Genomic DNA, 21,571 nt, shown 5'->3' with positions numbered 1-21,571 from the left:
AACATTGTAATACCCCAAATAATCAGGGTCGGGCTTTTAAACTGTCCTCTCTGATATTTACAGTGCTCTCAAGTATTAGTGAAGGCCTAGAAGCTTATTGTCTTGGAGACCTGAGCCCAGATTTCACAGCCATGAGGTTTTTCCAGATTTACAGAGCTTAAAACCGAATTGGAGTAACTTGCGAACAATTAACAATTTCAGGCCATGATTTGCGTTTAATTTTTGGGGAGACTATAGAAGATTGGAGCGAATCATGAATATGAACGAGTAAAGCCGTATGAAGTAAAGTTGTCATTACAGGATTCACTGAGTTTTGCCCTAACACACTAAAAATGGGGAGGGAGTGGAGAAGGAATGAAGGCCTGAATCTCTCCCACCCAGAGCAGGGTAATGACAGCCCACCACCTGATCCTGATGCATTTTATTTGGAGCAATGACAGCGACCGTCAATCCTGCAGTCATAAATTTACCACAGGATTCTTAATTGCTGTGTTTCCTGATTAGCAACCTTAGTCATAAATAATTAATTGGAGAAACGACAGCTTAGCCACAAAGGCTTTCACTTGGCAAATAGAATTTGCAGTCCGATATTTCACTTAAAAAACCGCCACTGTGCTGGTGCATTAGTTGTGTCTGAAAGCAACGCACTTGCCCAGCTCTGAAACGGTGGGAATTTGTCAGAGTTAGAGACGTAAGGACTGTTGTGTAATCCTGGGTGTTAATCTCTGGGAATTTTTGGGGATAAGGACTCACAGTTGCTAGGATAATAAGATCAACATCCAAATGCACTATCTGGAAAGATATGGAGACAGAGATACAATGATTGTGAATTAGAAACGTCTCACAGCTGTTGAGAGGAAACCACTACGTTTTAACAAACTTAAGACATAAATGGTGAGCGCTCCAACCCTTCTTCCCAAGAGAATCATCTGAACAAGAATCATTCATTTACCTCATTGGAAACACCAGACGAACTGTCTCGAACATAGTCCAAAAGCTTTTTAGGTGGCTGCATCACAAAAGCAGAAGTGTAGAGATGAAATGGAGTAGAATCAGTGGCAGCAAGGAATGAAACATGTGGAGAAGGCGACACGGTTAGAAACCGAGTGTTGGCAGCGTCAGGTACAGAGAGCGACACATACGGGTAGAGTGGGAGGAAGAACGTGTTACAATTTTTTTTTAGATTATAAGCATCTTAATAATGTGTTGGTCACTTTAGGGGGTAAAATTTACAGCTGGAATGGTTGAATCAATACCAGCAGTTTTTAATGCCGATGAGACAGGGAGTGTAAAGCATGGCAGTTACGTTCTGCCGGGGAAACCTCGACATACTTCATCTCACAGGACAGGCTATTCTCAGGTTACCATTATCACTACAGTTTTGTTGAGATATTGTTCATCAGAGGAATGTGTCTGGACTGTTTCTGCCCACCCAGAGGGAAGAATGACAAACCAGCTTGAATGGCTAGATAAACAGAGGTAAAAGGCGGTCGGTGAAAAATGTGACACTTTATAGACTACTGGACATTAAACCCAGATACATCTGACTTTTTAAAAAAATCTATTTTCAGGTGGCACTCAAAAGGTTAATTTTTGAAATATGATAAAAAAATTAAGGTTTTAAAAGAATGTATGTGGTTTGCTTTCTCTTCTGCTCTCCCTGAAGTAGCTGGGAGTTCTGATTTTGGACTATGGCTAGCTGCCAAAAGGGACTTAGGTGCAATGTCTATTTGGGAATTCCCTTTGTTTTGGTTTGGTCTTTTTCTGCAAGCTTCTCAGGGTCCTGGGGAGGTATGGGAATACTTAGCCAGGCTGAGGGAATGCTTGGGTTTACTTCCCTCCTTTTTCTGAAGGGATTTGAACTCATAGCTTCCACCTGCCTGGAAAGTCCTCTAACCACCATGCTAGACATTCTTCTGGGATGAAGACAGGTGTTATCCTTTTTCCTACAGATGTTAGAGTGTACAGAAAAAGAATCTGAGCTCCATGGAGCCAGAGGAGGTGTGCACAAAAGCAAGAGCAAGTGCATCAGGGCACTGTGCAGGGAGGAAGCGAAACCCAGTTCTCAGTCTTGCTTCGAGGACAACGCCACCGTTTTATCCCTCTGTAAAATATATAAGCAGCCTTTGGTGCTTACACCCGACTAAACCCTGTGGCATCTGCCAAAGAACTGTGAGTGCCTAGGCAACCAAAGCTGAGGTATCTCTGATGTTTAGATGTTTCAACTAAACGGACCTTTTCAGATTTATTATTTTGAACGTAAATGCTCACAGTAGGACTAAGGTAGAATCTGTTTGTCTGAGTCCTTTTTTTTGAACCTGGCTATTGGTGAAAGTCAGGGCAGAACTGTAGTCTGTTCAAGCAAGTGCCCAGCTTGAAACAGCAGACCCGCATCTCCGTGTTCAGGTACAAAACACGTATTTTCTGCCTGTATACGTGTGAGAGAGGAAAACAAAGGAAAAAAGATCTATTTACTGCCATAAGCAATTTGCATGTGGCTGTGTGCATTTAAATTTAGACACATTCCTTCAAGTAAAATACGTGATTTGTAACTTAGCATCCATAATGCAAACTGACATGTTTTTCTGTTCTGAATGTTTCTTTGAAAATAATCCAGCCAAATGCAAAAGATTTAGGGAGACCAGTAAACATCCCTGTTTGACATGCAGTTTGTCATGTTCTTCCATATTTACACACTACAATTTGTCTAATATGTAGTCCGTATTAAATCTATTAAAGCCACTACTCTGGCAGTTTAAGGGTCCACTTGAAAAATGATAGTTACAGGCATGAGATGATGCCACTCACCTTGCTCAAAAAATAATCGTATTAACTTTGCTGGCATATGCTTGCTGAATTTGGTAATTTGTAAATTCCTCATTATAAAAATAGTTTTCCTAATGTTTAAATATTAATATTCTGTCCTCACTTACCGGACGTCCAAACTCCAGTTCTGAAAAGAATTTATACCAGGGTTCGTTTTCTAAATCTATGTCATCTGGGTTTATGCGATCAGTCTGGAGCAGTTGTGAAGGAAAAGGGAAGGAAAAGGCACACACTGAGCAAAGTGCTAGAAATGCCATGTCACTTTAACAACAGACACACAGAAACACAGAACAAATATGGGGAAGGGAATGGAATAAAATCAAAGAATGAAGATGGCATTCAAGATAGAGAATATTCTCGTTCAAGAGCTGTCATTGACTGGTAGCTTTAATACTTTTTGTTGCTGGCCTTCCAATGACTGGAAGATGTTAAATGTTTTGAAACTACTCTTTGAAAGCCAAAAGGGCTCTCTGACCACTTCCGTGAACATCACTGCATTACTTAAGTACATGTAATGCTACTGAAGATTCCCTCTTAAGAAGATGGTTTAAGTGACGGTCACCTTCAGCACAGGCATGAAATTGCCCAACTGATAGGCAGTAAAGACATGATTTTATCAGTACTGCTTTTGGTCATTCCTTGTCTTCTCGCAAAGCATGTTAATTCTGGATCTTGCTGTCTTGAAGCAAGCGCTGGGCAGAGATTATCAGTATGCATCATGCAGGCGCAACTATATTAAAAAGCCACTTCAGCATATGAAATGGAACTGGTATTTTCTAATTCCTATGGTCAAAAAATAGGGAACAAAAAATTATGCTTTTCATAATATTCATTTTAGCAGTATTTTGTAATGCTTTATCTCCCACAGCCTTGTTCACATAATAAAGCATTTTTTTTTCCACAGTGAAATACATCGTTGTCATCCAAAAATTCTCACAGCAAAGGGATAAAGTAGCAATTGAAGATAGCGTTAAGAAAATTTTTCAATGAACAGAAGAATAATTGACAGAATTATTCAAGGAGCATGAAAACATGACAGTGCACACAGTAGAGCTCCCAATGGGCTATCTAATCAACTGTAAACTTGGCTGCATTAATTATTTTCTAAATAGCTCCAGTTCCTTTGTAGGATCTGATGTAAGCTGTCACGCAGCACAGAATTACAGTGAACTGTTGGCTTAAAGATCTCTGAAACAGAGAAAGCCTCTTGTTAAAAATATTTCTGAATTTAAAATCTGGTCCTTCACAACTGTAATTATCAGAACTTAGACACTAATTACAGTGTGACCTAGAAAGCAATGCTCAAAGAAGACGGGGTCCTGCATAAGGAATGATACTGGCGATTAAGTATGTAACGCTTTTTCCTCCCGAGCCAAGCTGTCACCGACACACCAGAGCGATCGCCCACAGCTATTTCTGTTTCCTGCGGGAGATAACACCGCGCTCCTGACCATTTCAGGTAATTAAACATCTTACAGCACTTTTCTTGCTGCCTTTGATGTAGCTGGCACAGGCTGCCCATCTTGAAAGGTCAGTGACCCTATTGAGCTACCTTGGTGCTCACGTATCTATGAGCTGTTCGTGCACCAACTCTTGTTTTATGGATTTATCTTCACAATGTCCCTTTCAAGTAATGGAAGTAGTGTTCCCGTGAACGGAGTGGGAAGTGAATGCAAGCGACAAACAACTTGCTGTGCTCCATAGCAGGTTGAGGAAGTGAAGCTGCTCTGGAGTGTTGCCCTTCCACTTCCACCGCCCACGGCCGTAATTCAGCACTACCAGCAACAACCACTTCAGCTATACATACCCAGGTCTTTAGTAGGAAAAAGTACTGAAATCAGTTTCATGAACTGATCAGTAAAGATTTGTGACTGTAGTAGAGGCTATAATTGATTTAAGAAAAAAACGTGATTCTTTTCTACAGAGAGGTGAAGGCATAAGGGCAAAAATTGAGAGATTCACAATGCAGAAGGTAACTTCAATATATATCAACATCATTCCCATCACAGAGAATGTTTGGCATTGTCAGAGTGCTTTGCTTACCCTAAAAAAAAAAAAAAAAAATCCACCATTTAGGTCTGGATAATGTGAGAAGACAGTACTAAATGACTGCTCTTTCATCATTTCCCCAAACTAAGCTACAGTATATTTATAGCATGTTTTCATCTTTATAGTAAACCAATGAATTTTCACAGGAATGTTAATACCAACAGACGGGTGCATCTACACAAAATAAAGCCATAAATAAACCCCTTGAAATGCACATGGTGTTGAAGTTGCGGAGCTGCTAGCGCTACCAGGCCTAGGCCTACTGACAGGACTCGCTTGGGTAGAGCATCAGCCGCGAGGGCCTCGAGGTCCCCCGGGGAGCAGTAGCCCCACACCCATGCACTGACGGACTGGTGTCCCTGCCTGCAGGGAGAAGGAACACTCCCTCAGACCAGCTGGGCTTCCACCCAGCTAGCCAGGGAGATACAAAGGAGAATGGGAGTTGGCTCCCCTTTCACCTTGGAGTACTCTTGCAACTGGCCGGAAGCTGAACCCCCCCCGCATTTCATGTAGTTTCTAAGGTTTTGAGTTCTCCTCACGTAGCAGTGTGCCAGTAAAACGCCGGCGTAAAAAAGCATGAAGGCTAACTTCATGCACCCAAGTCCCACTTTTTTTTCGAGCGTGAACCGCAGAGGGCAGCAAACAAAAAGAAACTGAGCACCAAAGTCAGCAAGCGGACTGCTGCCCGGCAGTCCTGGAGGGGAGACTGCGCTCCCTCTGCCACCAACAGCAACACAGGCAACTGACTCCGCTCGCCTTTCGGGTTCGGTTTTGCTGACAGCCCCTTTTCCTATTTTCTCCCCCTCAAGGGGACTAAAAATAAACAAATCATTTCGACTTAAATATCTGAACAAAGTGTCTCCCAAACTGCTTGAATAGAAGGTAAAAGCAATAAAACAAATCCCCTTTTTATGACCTGTCAGCCAAACCCAGACACGTTCCTATACTCTATCCTTCATCTCTTCATTTAGTAACGTTTTCATTACTTGTTGAATTTGTACGACTAAAGACCAGTAAGTAACTTCACTCTTTTTGCCATTTCCATCAGAGAGATGGTCAACCCAGCGCTGCCTCAGTGTACCTGAGAACAGCAGTGTCACAACAATTACAGCTAGTCGGGCCTGCAGCCTTGCCTGTGCTTGATTTGAGGTACACAAGGAGACATTCACAGGTAATAATCAACAGTGTGCATTTAAATTAACGAGTTAAATGGTTCTTATAGGATCTGATTGGTCAGATTTTGCATCTGCAGGTTCAGACACCGTAATGAAGCCGCTTTGGAACAATGAGCCGAGATGTCTGTTGTAATTTTGCATTTTATCCGCTCTAAAGAGTTTGCTTTTGCATTTTCTTTTTTTTGGATTACTTCTAAATAGCTGTTGAAGCTCCAAGTCCATTACTACATCGACTTAATGTCTCCACATCTGTATGACAAGACATATTTTTTTAATGTCATATCAAAACATACCTATATGTAGAATTCATGATTTATCTTTAAAACAGGCTGAGAAAATCTTTTAATTGACAAACTGTTACTCAGGTAACTCAACTAACACCAAGTGGAACATTCTGAGAGCCAGCTTGAGATGTCAAAGGGGACCAAACTTTCATATTCTAAAGTAAATTTCAAATTTTCCACTAAAGTAGAAACAAACCCCAAACCAACAGATGTACATCATGGTGCTTGTTCTGATTTCACAGTGTCTTTCATTACAGCAACACTAAGAGTTTTCCTTACTTGCTTTACTGCAGAAATAGACATGTACATGTAGGAAGGAATTACTTCACATATACAAGGTTGAAACTAGTAAAGAATAAAAATGTAACTTCGGACAAGTAAGGTTAAATTATTACACTGCAATTTATTATTTACTGGAAGGAAACATCCCTTTTAGGAAACAAATCCATGGTCCAGATGATATTAGAGAAAAAGAAGAGTGTTCTATTGAATTGCAGACATTGGGGATGGAAACATACTTGGATCAACTTTGGTACCACCTTATCAGTGCTATGTTATTAGTAGAAATGGTGATGTTTTATGGGCTTATTCAAATAGGAAAAAAGAGCTGCCACGTCATTGCTGGGAAGATTATTCAACAGCCAAATGTCACTTACTTCTAGTTGTAATCTCAAAGGAACAATCCCAAGCCTCTCCTTGTTGTTGGTGTTTTATACTCTTTCAAGTTCAAATTACAGAAGAAAAAACATTAATTTCCTGTTTCATGACAGAAGGCTGTTACATGATACTGTGGCTTGAAATTACACTCATCTTTTTATATCAATAACAGAGATAATCATCTATCCCTAACCAACCTATCCATTTAATGTTTATTACTGAATAATTTTTTAAGGTTTATTATTTCTCACATTCTTTTGAGCTACTGAATAATATTTCCCACTAAATGTTAGTTTTACCCTGGATCTCATTTTATTATATTCTCCCCATGTCTAATCTCTACATTAGTCACAACTGTTTCTAATGTAGTACCTATGGCAATCAAGGGAATGCTTATCTTTCAAAACTGCAGTCCTAAAGACATGGAAATTATATAATTTCAGCAAAATATTTTAAGCTTTGGAGTGTTGGAGGAACTCCCTTTGACTTTTTTGTTTCTGGCAAAACTAATAAAATGAGAATGTCCAGTTCAGATGCTATAACTAATATTCTACAGCTCTGGATCACAAACAAAAAAACCCTCTCCATTCTGGCAATGAATATAATTTCCTCCTTTTAAAATATATTCTACCAAAAGACGGTTCCTTGAATTTACATCAACTAAGTCTAAACTTGTAGTCTGAGCTTCAGATGATAAAGTGTGATCTTGCCCTCGACTGATGCTGCTCAACAAGTAAAACATGACTGAGGCTCTTCTGCATGAAAATGTTATAGGGACCAAACAAAAGCTCAAAATCCAATCTCTTGATTGAGAGCATCAAAAATAAAATGCGTAAGCAAGTTTAAAAGAAGGATTCAGGAACAGTCAGCAAAGCTCACTTTGTCATTTCATTAGTTTGCTAAAATTGAAAAATTGTACCTATGATCGTATTCATCAGCACTGCAATTCCTATTATTTTTTTTTCCACATTAGGATAAAATGTAATTTATTAGAAAAGTGAGGCCATTCTTGAAACATCACTATAATTTTCTTACTTTTCATTTGAATCAGCTGTTATTATTTGGCATTGAGAAGGCTGGTGAGCTCAGTGTGCATAATGCAGCCACAGCAATCAAAAAAGTGCTCAGAAGTAAATGCCGTCACCTTTTAAATAAAATTGTTTAAGTTCATCTTCACAATAAATACTAAACCCCATTTAATTATATTGATTAATTAGCAGTTCCTATAGAAATGCCAATTTCCTCTTTGAAAAAACTTATCAGTTCTGCAAGAACTTTATTTCACAGAAAGACAGCTTGTATTTTCTAGATAACCAAAACTATATTCTTACAAAGACCACAAAAGCACAAGGGAAAGGTACTTAGTACAGATGCCCCACACTGATGAACTTCTACATATTTTGGAATTATTTGAATAGTTCATTTTAAACTAGTAAAATAAATCCTGTGAACAAAGTCATACAGAAGCAAATAATAATCCAGTATTGATTACATAAACCCCTTCCTTAAAACTGGGCTCCCTCAACCATTTCAACCTCTAAAGGAAAAGATCAAGAAAAGAAAATATTGCCATTGATATGGTCTTCCTAAAATAAGTAAGTACTGAGATAGCTCAAAGGTAAATTAGAAAGGCTGGGTGAGTGTGTCTTTCAGCAAATGAAAACTTCCCTTAACGTTCATTTTGCAGGCACTATGCAGAGCTTGACATGCTTGTGAGAAATTCCACAACTGCAATCATTGCTCAGAAAGCAGGAATAAAGACTTCTAATTACATGTTAATGTACACTCAGTAATCACAGAGCAGTGGAGGCTGGCAAGGACCTCCAGAAGTCATCAGGCCCAACCTCCTGCGAAAAGCAGGTCTGATCAGATGAGGTTGCTCAGGGCTCTCTCCAGGTGAGTCGTGAACACCCCCAGGAATGGAGATTCTACAGCACCTCTGGGCAACCTTGAGCTGTATTTGACCAAAATCTCATCACGTCTACAATTAGGCACATCCTGAAAACGCTAATAGGTTTTTTTTAGGCATTAACTAATCAGATATCATATGTGTTGTTAATACTACTGAAAATGAGTGCTGGAGATGCATGCTGATTAGAAAAAGCAGTTTCCATTAATTCACAGTTCTGCTCATCAGCCACTGGGTTTGCACAGTAGTGGTCTGATTTCTTGGCAATAGCAGAAAATCTGAGTTTAGCAAATAAGCTGAACCCACGTTTTCAACACAACCACCAGGAAAGAGCAAGGACAAATTTCTGCAAAATCATATTTGAGAAAGGACCTTCAATATTCATCAAAGTAGTTAAAAATAATAAAAAGATCGCCTGTCACCGAGCCTCTTACTGTATTACCCATTCCACTTGTGTGTCTTACCGGTCTTTCGTGTTCAAGGATTGACGACTTTCCCGGCTCGTATTCAAAAATACTTCTTGGTTCAGAACGGAACTTGCGGGTATCTACCTTTCTGTCAGGGGGGTCCCAGTCATTTCTAAATAAAAAATATGAGCAATTGAGTTAATATACAGTCACCTCCATCTGCTTTACGCCTCCGTGCAAGAGAAACATGCCAAACCAAATAAATTTCAACATGCCTTCTCTTGCCAGATTTCAGCTGTGAAATGTCTGGCCTAGCATCCCAAAATTTAACCACCGTATCATAACCTGTTTCCAGCAGGTATATTCAGGACAGCAGGAAGAATACTGGAGATGTCCAGCCTATGTGATCACTCATTCTTTTATTATAATTGGTAGACCAGTTAAAAAACTTCCCTGACATAGTGTCAAAATAACCATGACGTCTTCTCAAACTGCAAACTTACTATACTTCTTTTACACTAATACAGGCAAGTGGTAGCTATATTTGTCATCACACAGTATGATATTAAGCCCATATTGAAAAAAGTTACAAAATTTTGAGACAAAAAATGAGGAGTTATTTTAAAAGACTGTGAGAAAGTCTACCAGATGCTCTTTATCCTGATCTGCAGTAGAACTGCTCCCGAATACCCTTGTAAACAGTATGCTGTTCCCTTGGAAATTTGAATAGACGGACAAGAACAAGAACTTGTCAGTTGTATTTGGAACAGAAATGTATCCATTTTCTCTATAATTATAAATTTGCTTTGAATTTAACAGTGCTATGCAAAGAATAAAAAGTAACCCCTACTACTCTATTTTTTCAGTCATTTACCATGTTGTATTAATAGTTACCTACAAATCTTTGGGGATAGTTTGCTAGTTACTCTCGCAGTGAGAGCTACCTTATCACGGCCGTGTTTGCAGTCACTACAGACGTTGCGTTTGCAAAGCTGTAGCTCATACATCCTTCTATTTAACTCTGTGACAAATGGGCCACTAGTTACTCCAAAAATGGGGGAAAGGCAAGGGGAAATCCTATCAGAATCCTGTATTTACAATAAGAAAGAGCGCACACTGATTAAATTCTATCAGTTCTGTCAGCCTTTCTGCTGTGACTTAGTTTGATGTGACCTGACGTGATAAGGCACGTCATGTGCCTTAAAAGAAAATGTATGGTGTAGCTTTTGTTTACAGTATGCTTGTGAGTACAATTTCTGGGACAGACACATCTCTATTTACAAAACACCCTACATGTTAAGGGGTATAGTTCTACATGGGTCTATTGTTCGTTTTCACCGAGGAAAAAATCCATTTCAGAGAAGAAAAGGTTGTAGGTTTTGAGAATGAAATGTTCTGATCTACTGCAAGTCACTGAAGAAAAAAGGATGCTACTGAAATTCTGATTCACGCTCAGTTCACTTAATTTACAGTGTTTTGCCTGTAATCCCTTATGGACTATATTTTTGAGCCCAACTGTTAATGCAAACCATATCTTGCCTCACAGCTATAAAACTGGGATACATGTGGACCTAAGCCTCTTATTTCAGATGTTAAATACTCACGCTTTATAGGCAACTGAAGAAAAAGAATCTCCCAACGGCAGGAAAAGATTGGTGAGCTATAGCTGTCAGCAGCAGGCAAAGCATAACTAACGTGTTTGGCATCCTCTGGCCTGAAGAACACAGATTTCCACTGCCTGTCTTATCATGAAGGAGATTAAAAGGCGAGGCTAAACGCCCAAATTCAGTGCCGGAGCAGTTATTTTCAAGCTTGACAAAAGGAACTGTAACAGGCCTCAGTTTCTGTGACCAAGGCACAGCATGATGACTCGCATAACTTCAGAGATCAAAGCTAAGCAGATCCACATTTGGGTGCCTTGCTAACAAAACTGCGCTTCTGTGCGACTTGCTAACAAAATTCAAACCTCATGGCCTTCGGGAAGAAGCCCAGCTCTAACCACCAGCATTTCCTCTTGACAACCTGCCCTCAGCAGCAGGAGTAGCCAAAATCAGTAACCATCGAGCAACCTCATTTTCCTCTGCGATATGTGCATCTGCTGGATTACTTTGTGCATTGCCATTACCTATCAATTTTTCAAAAAGCCACAGGCTTAGTTTTAAACATTTAGTATACCTTTTTCTCATTTTATTTAAACTGCAAATTATTTGAAGCTGTTTAATATAATTAAATTTCTACACACAGAAATGTTTAAAATGTCCACGCTCTCAAAATAGTCAAAATTCTGTTTTGTTGCTCGAGCATAACCAAGAGAGGTGGGCTTGTAGTCACAAATGGGACAGTGACCCTTTTCATATATAGATGCACACATATAAATTGATAACAATATTATATCGACATGTAGTATTCATGAATGTAAACACTAAAGAAAAGGCTTTTTGCTTGTGCTAGTGGCTACAGATACATTGAAGAGTCTACGGTTTGTCTGCAGGGCACTTTGCATCAGAAGGATAAGAATATCTTTCCTGAGTTTTGGACGATTAACCTTTTTCAGACTGGACCCAAAGCACTGGGGCCTGGTTTTGTGCAGCAAGTTTGAAGCTGGAAAAACCATGATGAGTCTGAAATGCTTCTTTAATCTGTAAACACCTTCTTGGTCCAGAAAAATGGAGATGGAGATTTAAAAACACAGGGATATAAAGCACTTCTGAACTCTGGGGTAACGTGGGTTGACTGCTACGCTCTTGGAGTTTTGCTCTTCCTTGAATTTCAACTTATAACATCATTTAGGTCCTTTCCTTTTTCTACTGGATACCGTAAGTAGCCTTTCCTACTCAGAGGCTTAACTATTCAAGACAGCTGCTAGAGCACGGACTGTCCTGAAACACAACAAGCAGGACAGCCCTGCTGATGAGCATGAAAATCTTCAGTGCTGACGGTGGTATCGCTTGTGAGAACAAGCCCTTCTTTAGCATCTAGAAGACACGGCAGCACCGCGCGTGATGCCCACGCTACGACAAAGATCACCCCTCATCACCTGACCGTCCCCTGAAGTCATATTATCCTAGAGCTGCTGGTTTAGCCTTTGGGATATCCCACACCTGGCTTACCGCACACACCAAGGACACTCTCTGAAAACACGCTGACTTACTTCTCTGGCATAGACCTTTCCCTCAGACGATGGGGTGGTACTGGAGGTGGCACATGCGGAGGTGGTAAAGGGGATGAGACCTTGAAGGCATCGGAGCTACAGTCAGAAGCGCTTTTAGACAACGGCCTATACGTCTGCGTCTTCGCAGCTGGGTGTGCCTGAGCAGAGAAGGATGGGCTGTAGCTACCTAATAGGAGACAAAACCAGAAATAGTCTCGGCATGAGAACGAGTTTTAATAACACAACACGGAATGCTGCAAGAACCCACAGCTACTCGGGAAGGCTGCAAAGTTATGAAAACGCCTCAGTGCATTTTTAAAGGTACATTGCTGTATCCTACGTGGCTCATCAGAATATTTTTATGTATTTCTATACAAAACTACAAACACACGAAGTGCAGTATAGTTAAAATAAATTAATGATTAATTTGAGGGGGGGAGGGGTGAAGTTAATGGCTGTATGTATCCATCAGAGCTGTTAACGACAGCCTGATGCTAATCCCCAGGCTCATCCTGCCTCTCTGTTATTCTGTGTTCAGAAGGAAGAGAAGAGGCAGGAAATGCGTATTTCTTCCCCATTGTTTTAATAATTACTGTTAGTCTGGGAGAAGGAGGCAATATCATATCTCAAACAACTGACACACAACAAATGCTCAGCAGCACACAAAAAGGCAGCATGAGAGCACGTGGCATGCAACAAACGCTGAAATGAAAGAATTTTGAATGGCATTTTTGCACAAGGCACTATGGGGTGGGTTGTGTTTTTTTGGTTTTTTTGCTCATATACTCTGCTCACAGTTTTACTTTTGTTCTTGTAAATAATTTTACCACGTGGTTGTAATCTCCTGTAAGACACAACTATATACGTATTAGATGGATATGTCTTTCCTGCCGCTAAGTAACACCAGCACCAGCGCCTATAGCAGAAATGAACACGATTATGAAACAGCCATCTTTATTAGGCACTCTTACTGCATATTTTAAAAAGGTGTTTTCAGTACAACCCTTTTGCCTTCCTACCCATGTAATTAGTGTTTGTGCTTTCACCCAGTGGTTCCCTTCTCTTTTTGATAAGGAAAGGCTGCGTTACTCACAATCGCTAGTGGAAATAAATGCAATGTAATCAGAAACTAGAGTATGACAGGGTATCCCAATGTGCAGTAAGAGGCCCACAGCTGCAATTTATTCCTGTGGTAAGAATGAAACCAAAATTAAACTTTGGAAAAAAGGCATGAAAAAACACCAACCGAGATCAAACAAGACAATGAGGAGGGTTTATATGAGCATCATAAAAGCAAGCATGAATAGTTAGCTACCCCTGTTACTTGCTGACATTAGAGAAAGACTGATTTTTGAAGTAGGGGAATAATTCCTACCAGTACTGTATGCATATGCAGTATTGTACATGTCTGTGTCGTCATCTACAAAAGGAAACGTACATGTTACAGCAGTGCAATAGGTGCCCGTGTATCACAGCAATGCGGCTTTGGTTTTGCAAACACAAACAGGACGTCAGTAAGCAATCAAGTGTGTATTCATCTCACAGGTGTTTTCTGGAGACTCTCTTTTCCCATTATAGTTATCACAGACTATTGTGACCATCTTATAGGTAAAATGGTATGTTCTTGTCATGTCACCCACATTGTGTGCTTACTGCTTAGCTTTTTGTCTGTTCTTTTCCCTTCCCCAAGCTCAATTTCTTCCTTTTGTCAGCTCTCTTCCTCTACTAGAGACTATGAAGTTGTTGCTTCTATCACAAACAGCAACCTCAAACATCTCCAATGTGACAAGTGTTCAAAATCCATCTTGTAAGCCAAAATTTTCCTGCCTACATTTTTTTTCGCCCACTAATTCTGTATGGCCATACTGAATGCAAGCTCTATGCCAGGTGAATAAAGTCTTCTTCCTTCTGGAGCTGTAATGAGCGTAATTGCCATTTATACATTTTCTTGACACCCTTGGTGACAATCATAGAATCACAGACGGTTTGGGTTGGAAGGGACCTTAAAGACCATCCATTTCCAACCCCCCTGCCATGGGCAGGGACACCCTCCACTAGACCAGGTTGCTCATGATAAGGGACGTTAACTCTAAAGCTACTAAGGTCACCAAAGCTCCATTTCAGCAAAACCAAATAAGACAGTCTATGAAAAAAATGCAATTCAGACAGAAAATGTATCCTCAAAACAGCCCGTTTACTAACCCATGCGTCTGACACATGTGCTCTCCAAAAGAAAGGTGGTACAGTAGGAGGTTCACAATGGCCAATTTCTCATCCCTCAAGCTGGAGAGGAGGATCACTTCACTGAGCTCCCCAGTGACATGGAATCCTACTGGTTGTGTACCTATCTTAATCACTTCAATTTTTGTTTAGTTTTCATAACAAAATAAACCCATTAGAAATTTTTGACCCTTAGTGGAGAGAAAAAAAGCACTCTGCAGTAAAATCTATCGTCCAATTTACTCATTTGATCTGATTCATTATCTGACACTTGGTGAACACTTGTATTTTCATTAAGCAGATGAACAAAATGCAGAAAAGCACATTTTTTTAATACCACTGAGAACCACCCAGCCAAGACAAAGGTATACTTACCAGGCTTATGGACCATATGGATTTGCTTGAACATTGTCTTGTACCAGTCCTTTGGCCTGTCAACTGTCTAAATAAAATACAGTATTTAACAATTAACAACAACAAAAAAAACCCACCAAAAAACTGTGTGCACAGATATGATCAGACATTTAATGTTATTCTGGACACAAAGACTGTTATGTCTTGTCCCTTATTTAATACAATCCTTTTAATGCCATCTATTTCCAATGGTTTTTTTTCCAATGGTGTTCATGCTTTTCATCTAGGAACTCCTGTAACAGGTTCTGAAAGACACCGAAGACCCAGTCCATTTTGGACTCTGATCTTGGGGCGTACAGTGATTAGGAACATAGGCATTAGTGCCAGATCAAAAGTTTATCTTCTTAATGTCTTATGTTTGACAACGATGAATGATAGGTACTCCCCAGGAAAACACAAACACCTCAGCAATTACGAGCATGTAAAAACAACTTCCTTTGAACTCCTGGAAATTTCCAACTTAAATTATCGTCAAAATGTAATTGCTAAATAATGCAAGAAAACTTTGGAATACTACTGAGAAAAGAATTAAGACAACACTATATTTAAGAGTTAACATTAGGATTGTAAACAAACAGCATTTCATTTTACCAGTTTAAAATTAAGTTGCCAGAAAGGGGAATTTAAAGTTATTTTTCTGTCTTGAGAAAAGTGAATACAGTATACCTTTCAATAACCTCTTGTTGAGTTATACTTATCCCCACTTTATGTAAACTATGCAATGCCAAAGTTCCCAAACTCTCCCCATATCAACATTTGCTCATGCTTCTAATTTATCTTTTACCCTTCTTCTTTTTCTTTTGCTGTAATTTTCTTTGAGATGGGATGATAATATTTCAGAACAGGAGGTAACACAAAGACAAACATGTTTTCATTATTCTTAGGTCCTAGAATTGTACTTGTTCCAAAGTAGTCAGAAAAGCATAAAGTTTTAATGCAGATGTCCAAAATCATCTTCAAACCTCATGGTCCACAGGGATAGTTCAAAAGACCCCTCTTCATGTGCATTATCTTGCATTAGGCTAATACTAAATCTGCAACCACTCTGCCCTCTCCTCTTTACCATGAAAAGTGAAAATCCACAAATTCTTCTCTACAAAATAACCAGCAGATCTGAGTGTGCTCACCTGGTTCCATGCCATCTTTAGTGAATCGCCCTAAATACTTGTCAGAGTTACTAATCAATCTTTTTGTCAACCATGGTGAGCTCTTACTAACAGGGACTAAGCAGAAAACCCTCCTGTATTTTGAGGAATCCAGATGACTTCTCATAGAATCGCTACTAAATGACATTTAAAAAAAAGAAAGTTTAAAAGAAGAGCTGAGTGTCAACTGAAGAACTCGGGGATGTGCTGGGGAAGAAAGAAGATTAAACAACAGGTTATGCTTTTCACCCAGACCTGCTTGCAAGCGATGAAGGAGGTATAATTTTGTATCGCCTTCCCCCACCTACCAACATTCCTGACTTCTGCCAAAGAGAAGACACTCAGAAGCAGATTTGGGCTATTTTAACATTGTGTCCCTGAAGGTATTAAACATCTATGCTAGCAGAACTCTGGTAAGAACAATATAGCTGGGTTTGAAACAAGGATGCTGTTGGTGCTCCAAGACGGTGTATGTTCAACAGTTCACAAGGAAGTCCAGAAGGTCTGAAGGAGCTCACGCTGCTGGGCATAACCTCCATGGTACTCCTCATTTCCTCCAGCACCACAAACCTGCAAAGGCCCTGTGATACTGCAACTGCCTTTCTGATTGAATTGGGTCAAGAGGAGTCTTCCAATAGAGCTTGAGTCAGTGGGAGGTGAACAGATTGGAAACAGTGCGTAAATATTACTGCTATGACCTTGCTTTTTGTCAAAGGCGCATAGATAACTTTTTGCCAGATCCTCCTTATCAGTCAGGTCCTCCACAAATTAACAGGAGGCTTCCACACAGTATGGACAAGCTCCCGCGGGACCCGAGAAGAAGGTCTCCCCACATCTTCCTTAACATTCGAACGTTTATCTTTCACCAACTCCACCTCAAGCCCCTCCCTGGGGTTTAAAGCCTCAGCCAATAATTTGGCTTTACATTATAAACCAGAGAGGATTAGTTAAGGAATAGATTAAATGAATTTTAAACTACATTTTCTCAATTTACGTTCGCTAATCCCACATACCAACATTTGTTTGAGGAAGTAGCAGTGTTCACAATGCACCGAGCCAGAGGACATAGGAAGTATCTGCAGTTGGAACTTAGGAGGGTCCATAACTGTTGCAGTATTCTAACAATCCATCAGAAAGTACGCAATTAAAGGAGGCATTTGTGACTTTCAGTGAAACTTCTGTGGGTTTTTGTCTAGTTGAAATATTACATCACTAAGTACGGAAAAGAAATCTGGTGGGACTTGATTTTTTTTTTTTCATTCTTAGTAAACAGAGGCCCTTTCAGTCTACAGATTAATTTTGACAGTTAGGCATGCAGCAAGCAGTTTGGATAGTCTAAACCACTGCAGCCATACTGCTTTCCGGGAATGTGCTTTTTTCCTCTCCTAGGACCCTGTTGGTGGCAAACTCTGGTGGTGCCGTTTGACAGACTGAGTGAACAGCATTCTACCCTCTCTTTTCCAAAGGCTCCATCTTTAACGCCTTGGAATTTCACTATCTCTGGGGCAGGGCTTGGCATGGGGGCAGAGCTTAACAATGATCTGAACCTTCAGGCTGCCCAGAGCTGGCAGGAGCTCAAGTGGTATGGAGGGACCACGCTAACGTGGGATGGAAGTTCTGAGAGTAGGGAATGCTTTATAGGAATCCTTCCTCTCTCAGCAGCCTTGGGCAGAGAAGGTTTGCAGGAATAGAAAGAGAACATCACTCTGCTTTCCTTGGCTAAACAGCTGTCACAAACCGTGTTCTGACAGTAAAGACAGACTTAGAGGAGATAACCACAGCTTGAAAAATCTCTCTACTCCTGAGAAGCACTCCAAATCTGGAATACGGATACCCCCAAGTTCTCATTTACAAGCGTTTCGGAACACAGTGTGTGTGTTACCTATCAACTGTGAATCTGCATTTACTCATCTTTTGATAGGCTGTTGCCATTTTCATAAAGATGGAAGAAACTTTTAAACTTCTAAGAAACTTCTATTGTTGCAACAATAAATTCAACTAATTTGAAAACTTCTTTCTCTCTCCAAATGGAATGAGGCTGAACTTTCTGGGAGAAGATGCCCATTGGGATTGCTTATTGACCTTGGAGAAAGAGCGAGTGATCTCTCCTACCTTTTACTGTTCATGGGAAATGCAGTTATAGCACTTTTGCATGTTTCTGCATTGCACTGCACTTCTGAGAGGTGCCAGGGTGCAGCATATTTGAGTCTTTTGCTGAGGACTCTATCACCTTTGCTCTGACACGACTGGGGTACACAGGGCTCAAACATTCCAAAAGTACGTGCACATTTAAAATGCAATCTCAAATCAGTATCTTGGAAACAGCCTCATTTCCAGCTAAGTCCTAAGGAAGCAGATTAAAGACACAAAGTGGCACACAAGACACACACACACATGCTACCATAACCTTTTAACTCATATCCCTTTGTGGGAATCATTTCGATAATAGTAAGTTGACAGGCTGTAAGATATTTTGACACTGAAATGTAACAAAACCCGGAGCAAATCCAGCTGAAAAATGTCCTAATTCAAATTACATTTTTTTTTTTTAAGAGAAAATCTGAGACTCAGACCATATGACCTGAAAGTTAAATATAGGTTGGCATATTGCCAACTCTGTTAAGCACACTTGAGGGGGATTTCTGTTATTACCTTGTATAACTGATACGCACCCTATTAGATTAATCCACCATTTAAAAAAAAAAAAAAAGAGAGAACAAAAAGAATTACTTCATCCTACCTAAAGCATAGGGACATAGTTACCTAAAAAAGGGGGTAGGAAGCTAGAGCACTGTTGCAAAGAAACATCTTCATTTTTAAAAGATTCTGATCGTATTACTTTGTATGTAAAAAATAAAGCAAGGAACACAGGAGTTTCCCCCCCATTCTTCTCAAAATTGTCCCTGTCTTACCACTCATCCCGCATTTTCCTACTGCTTTTCTCCACCAATTCCTCATTCCCTCCCTTAATTTTTCAATCCACTGAAGCAGTTCTTGGCGATTACAGCACAGCCCCGTATGTCAGTACTGGCAGAGAGGACACGTCCAAGAGCAGCTACATCCTTGCACCTCACCAAGACTTCACCTGCAAGGGCTCTGCCGCTTTCATCCTGGCTCCCACTCCTCGTGCTCGTTCTCCGTCTAGCACAGCTCCTCTTCTCTGACCGGGGAGGCCAGTAAGCGCTCCCTGTACAGACCTACTCCAGCTGCCGCTGTGCTCTGCCGACCAGCCAGAAGAGGCTGCCCCGACAGCAGAGCGGAAAGAATGCTTCAGCGGAGGGAAAACAAAACTCTTCAGTTCGACATCCCGGGACCACTCAGGCAGTGACTAGCGGCAGATGATCAAAACTGGGCTACTCACAATGAGAGGGCTTCCGCCCTGTCCCTTTACATGTCACCCAAGGGCACAAGGATTATATAGTGCACCGCCACGAAAATGCCAGTCACTTCGATTACTATCAGAACAAAACTATTCCGTGCTACACCACCACGGTGACATCACCGTTGCCCCAAAAAGTGCAGATGCGTGAGATTTCTCTCTATACACACATGTATATATGTATACTCGCGTGCACGCACACGGACCGTATGGATAAACTTCATTTCAGAAACAACAAAGCAAACGCAATTACTGCATATCTCCATAGGCAAGAACTACAAGCGAGAAAGAGACACAAAGTTTTGGCTACTTCCAATTAAAACTGGAAACATGAGGTTGCCCAATTATGCTCCCATCAGCATTCTCCTTTTCCGTCAACACACAATATTATATTCATGAGCTCGCTGATTACGCACGCTGTATTCCACATTATATAAGACTAGAAGAATGTGAAAAACCCATCACGAACAATCAATTCATTGTGTGGGTTCATACGCAGATTCCCCAGCATTTCCTACCGTTCTAATTGCTGTAGGGATTCCAGATTCATCTACCGGGCCAATCCCTGCATAATGTGGAGCTTTAATGACTGTAATTTTTTTTTCTTCTTCTGAGGATCTACAGATCGGTATTGTACTGGTGGTGCTGGTGCTGCCAACAGTCTGAACGTGCTGAGAGTATGTCTCTGTGGACTCTGTAAAGGTAACATGACAGAATATGGTATAACAATGCAATAATAAGTATAACGATGCAATAATCATACTTGGCAGTTGCTGCACAAAGGCCGACGACAACCTTAACCACATACACCACTTTAAAAAGAAAAAAACCTCTTAGCTGGGGCTTTGCCCTCCTCAGTGTTACAGTAACAGAATTATAAACTTAAGGACCAGACAGGCTATTCAGCTCAGATCTTAGCTTAGAGGTACTTTTCCACAGCATCTTGCTCACAAAAACAAAAAGAAAAAAAGAAAAAACCCACACTACTTTTCAGCCCGGTTTTGCCAGCAGTACAGGTCTTTTTCCCACAGTCTAAGGAATCAACACATTTTCAAATCACTCCTGCTTATGGTATTGAGTATCAGAAAACGATTACCTTTCATTCAGCAGCTGTTTTGGGACACCGAGGGAAAAGGCAGGCAGTCTAAACTTAGCAAAACACGACAAAAGGCTTCGATGCTTTTAAAAACTAGTTGCAAGGACTGGAAAGAGAAGGGGGAGATCTGCAAAGGGTGCATGTGAAGAGGAGGATTTTGGGGTGCTGGCATCCTTCAACAGACTCAAATTCTCTCGGTAGCAGAGGGACCATCGCAGCACTGCTCGACTCCTCCAGCTCCTTGGAAAAACACAGGGATGTGTCCTCATTTCCCCAGGAAAATCAACAGTAACTCCCAATTTACCCACCTTCAGCCTTTCCGGCACACGGATGCCCCAGCATCTCTGTGCTGCTGGTGGGGAGTGGGCAGCTCCAAAAATAAAGCAGGTCAATGCATTAAGAGGAAACCCAACAGAGGGAATAGCAGCAGGGGATGGAAGATTTGCTAAAATAAGTTTGCCTTGAAGGACTGGAAGGAGAAAAACCCTGGTCTCCTACGGGCTTGTACCATTTAATCCCCCTGTGATCCCAGCAATAGCTCCAACCTCCTCCTGCTCATCCTATGTCCCCTGCCTCATTCACTGGGAAGGGATCCAAACTCCAGAGCTTTCCTGAAACGAGGACATGGACCGGGCTGCCAACTCTGGTCGCCTTGCCTATCTCACCCAGATGCAATTGGCCTGCAAGGATGGCGAGCCTTGAGAAGGCTGAGAGCCGCGGAAGGCTGAGAGCCCAGCAGACCACAAGAAGTTGACCAAAAGAGAGGAGAGATGGGGACAGCCAAACCCGACAGGTATCAGCGCTCAAGCTGGGTCACACAGCCCATCAGGCCTGGTTCAACATCTTCAGTACCTCCGGG

At 40.9% G+C, this 21,571-nt stretch overlaps 1 protein-coding gene across 2 annotated transcripts in view; it reads right to left on the bottom strand.

The window, feature by feature from the left end:
• Positions 1-19,346, bottom strand: part of SORBS2 (sorbin and SH3 domain containing 2) — a 48,806-nt gene extending 29,460 nt beyond the window's left edge. Inside the window, exons 1-5 of one of the 2 annotated variants that reach the window (XM_010161579.1) lie at positions 19,323-19,346; positions 15,054-15,120; positions 13,834-13,878; positions 12,459-12,645; positions 9,365-9,479 (exon numbers count right to left, since the gene is read on the bottom strand). In XM_010161579.1, coding sequence (XP_010159881.1) covers positions 9,365-9,479; positions 12,459-12,645; positions 13,834-13,878; positions 15,054-15,120; positions 19,323-19,346 — 438 coding nt within the window. The remainder of the gene's footprint in view (positions 1-9,364; positions 9,480-12,458; positions 12,646-13,833; positions 13,879-15,053; positions 15,121-19,322) is intronic. The other variant, XM_010161578.1, reaches the window with a different exon arrangement.
• Positions 19,347-21,571: the final 2,225 nt, after the last annotated feature.

This window comes from Eurypyga helias, unplaced genomic scaffold, assembly GCF_000690775.1.
Source record: "Eurypyga helias isolate BGI_N326 unplaced genomic scaffold, ASM69077v1 scaffold18251, whole genome shotgun sequence".
Classification (NCBI taxonomy): domain Eukaryota; kingdom Metazoa; phylum Chordata; class Aves; order Eurypygiformes; family Eurypygidae; genus Eurypyga; species Eurypyga helias.
Note: the sequence above shows the minus strand (reverse complement) of the source record. Positions and strands in the feature narration are given on the sequence as shown.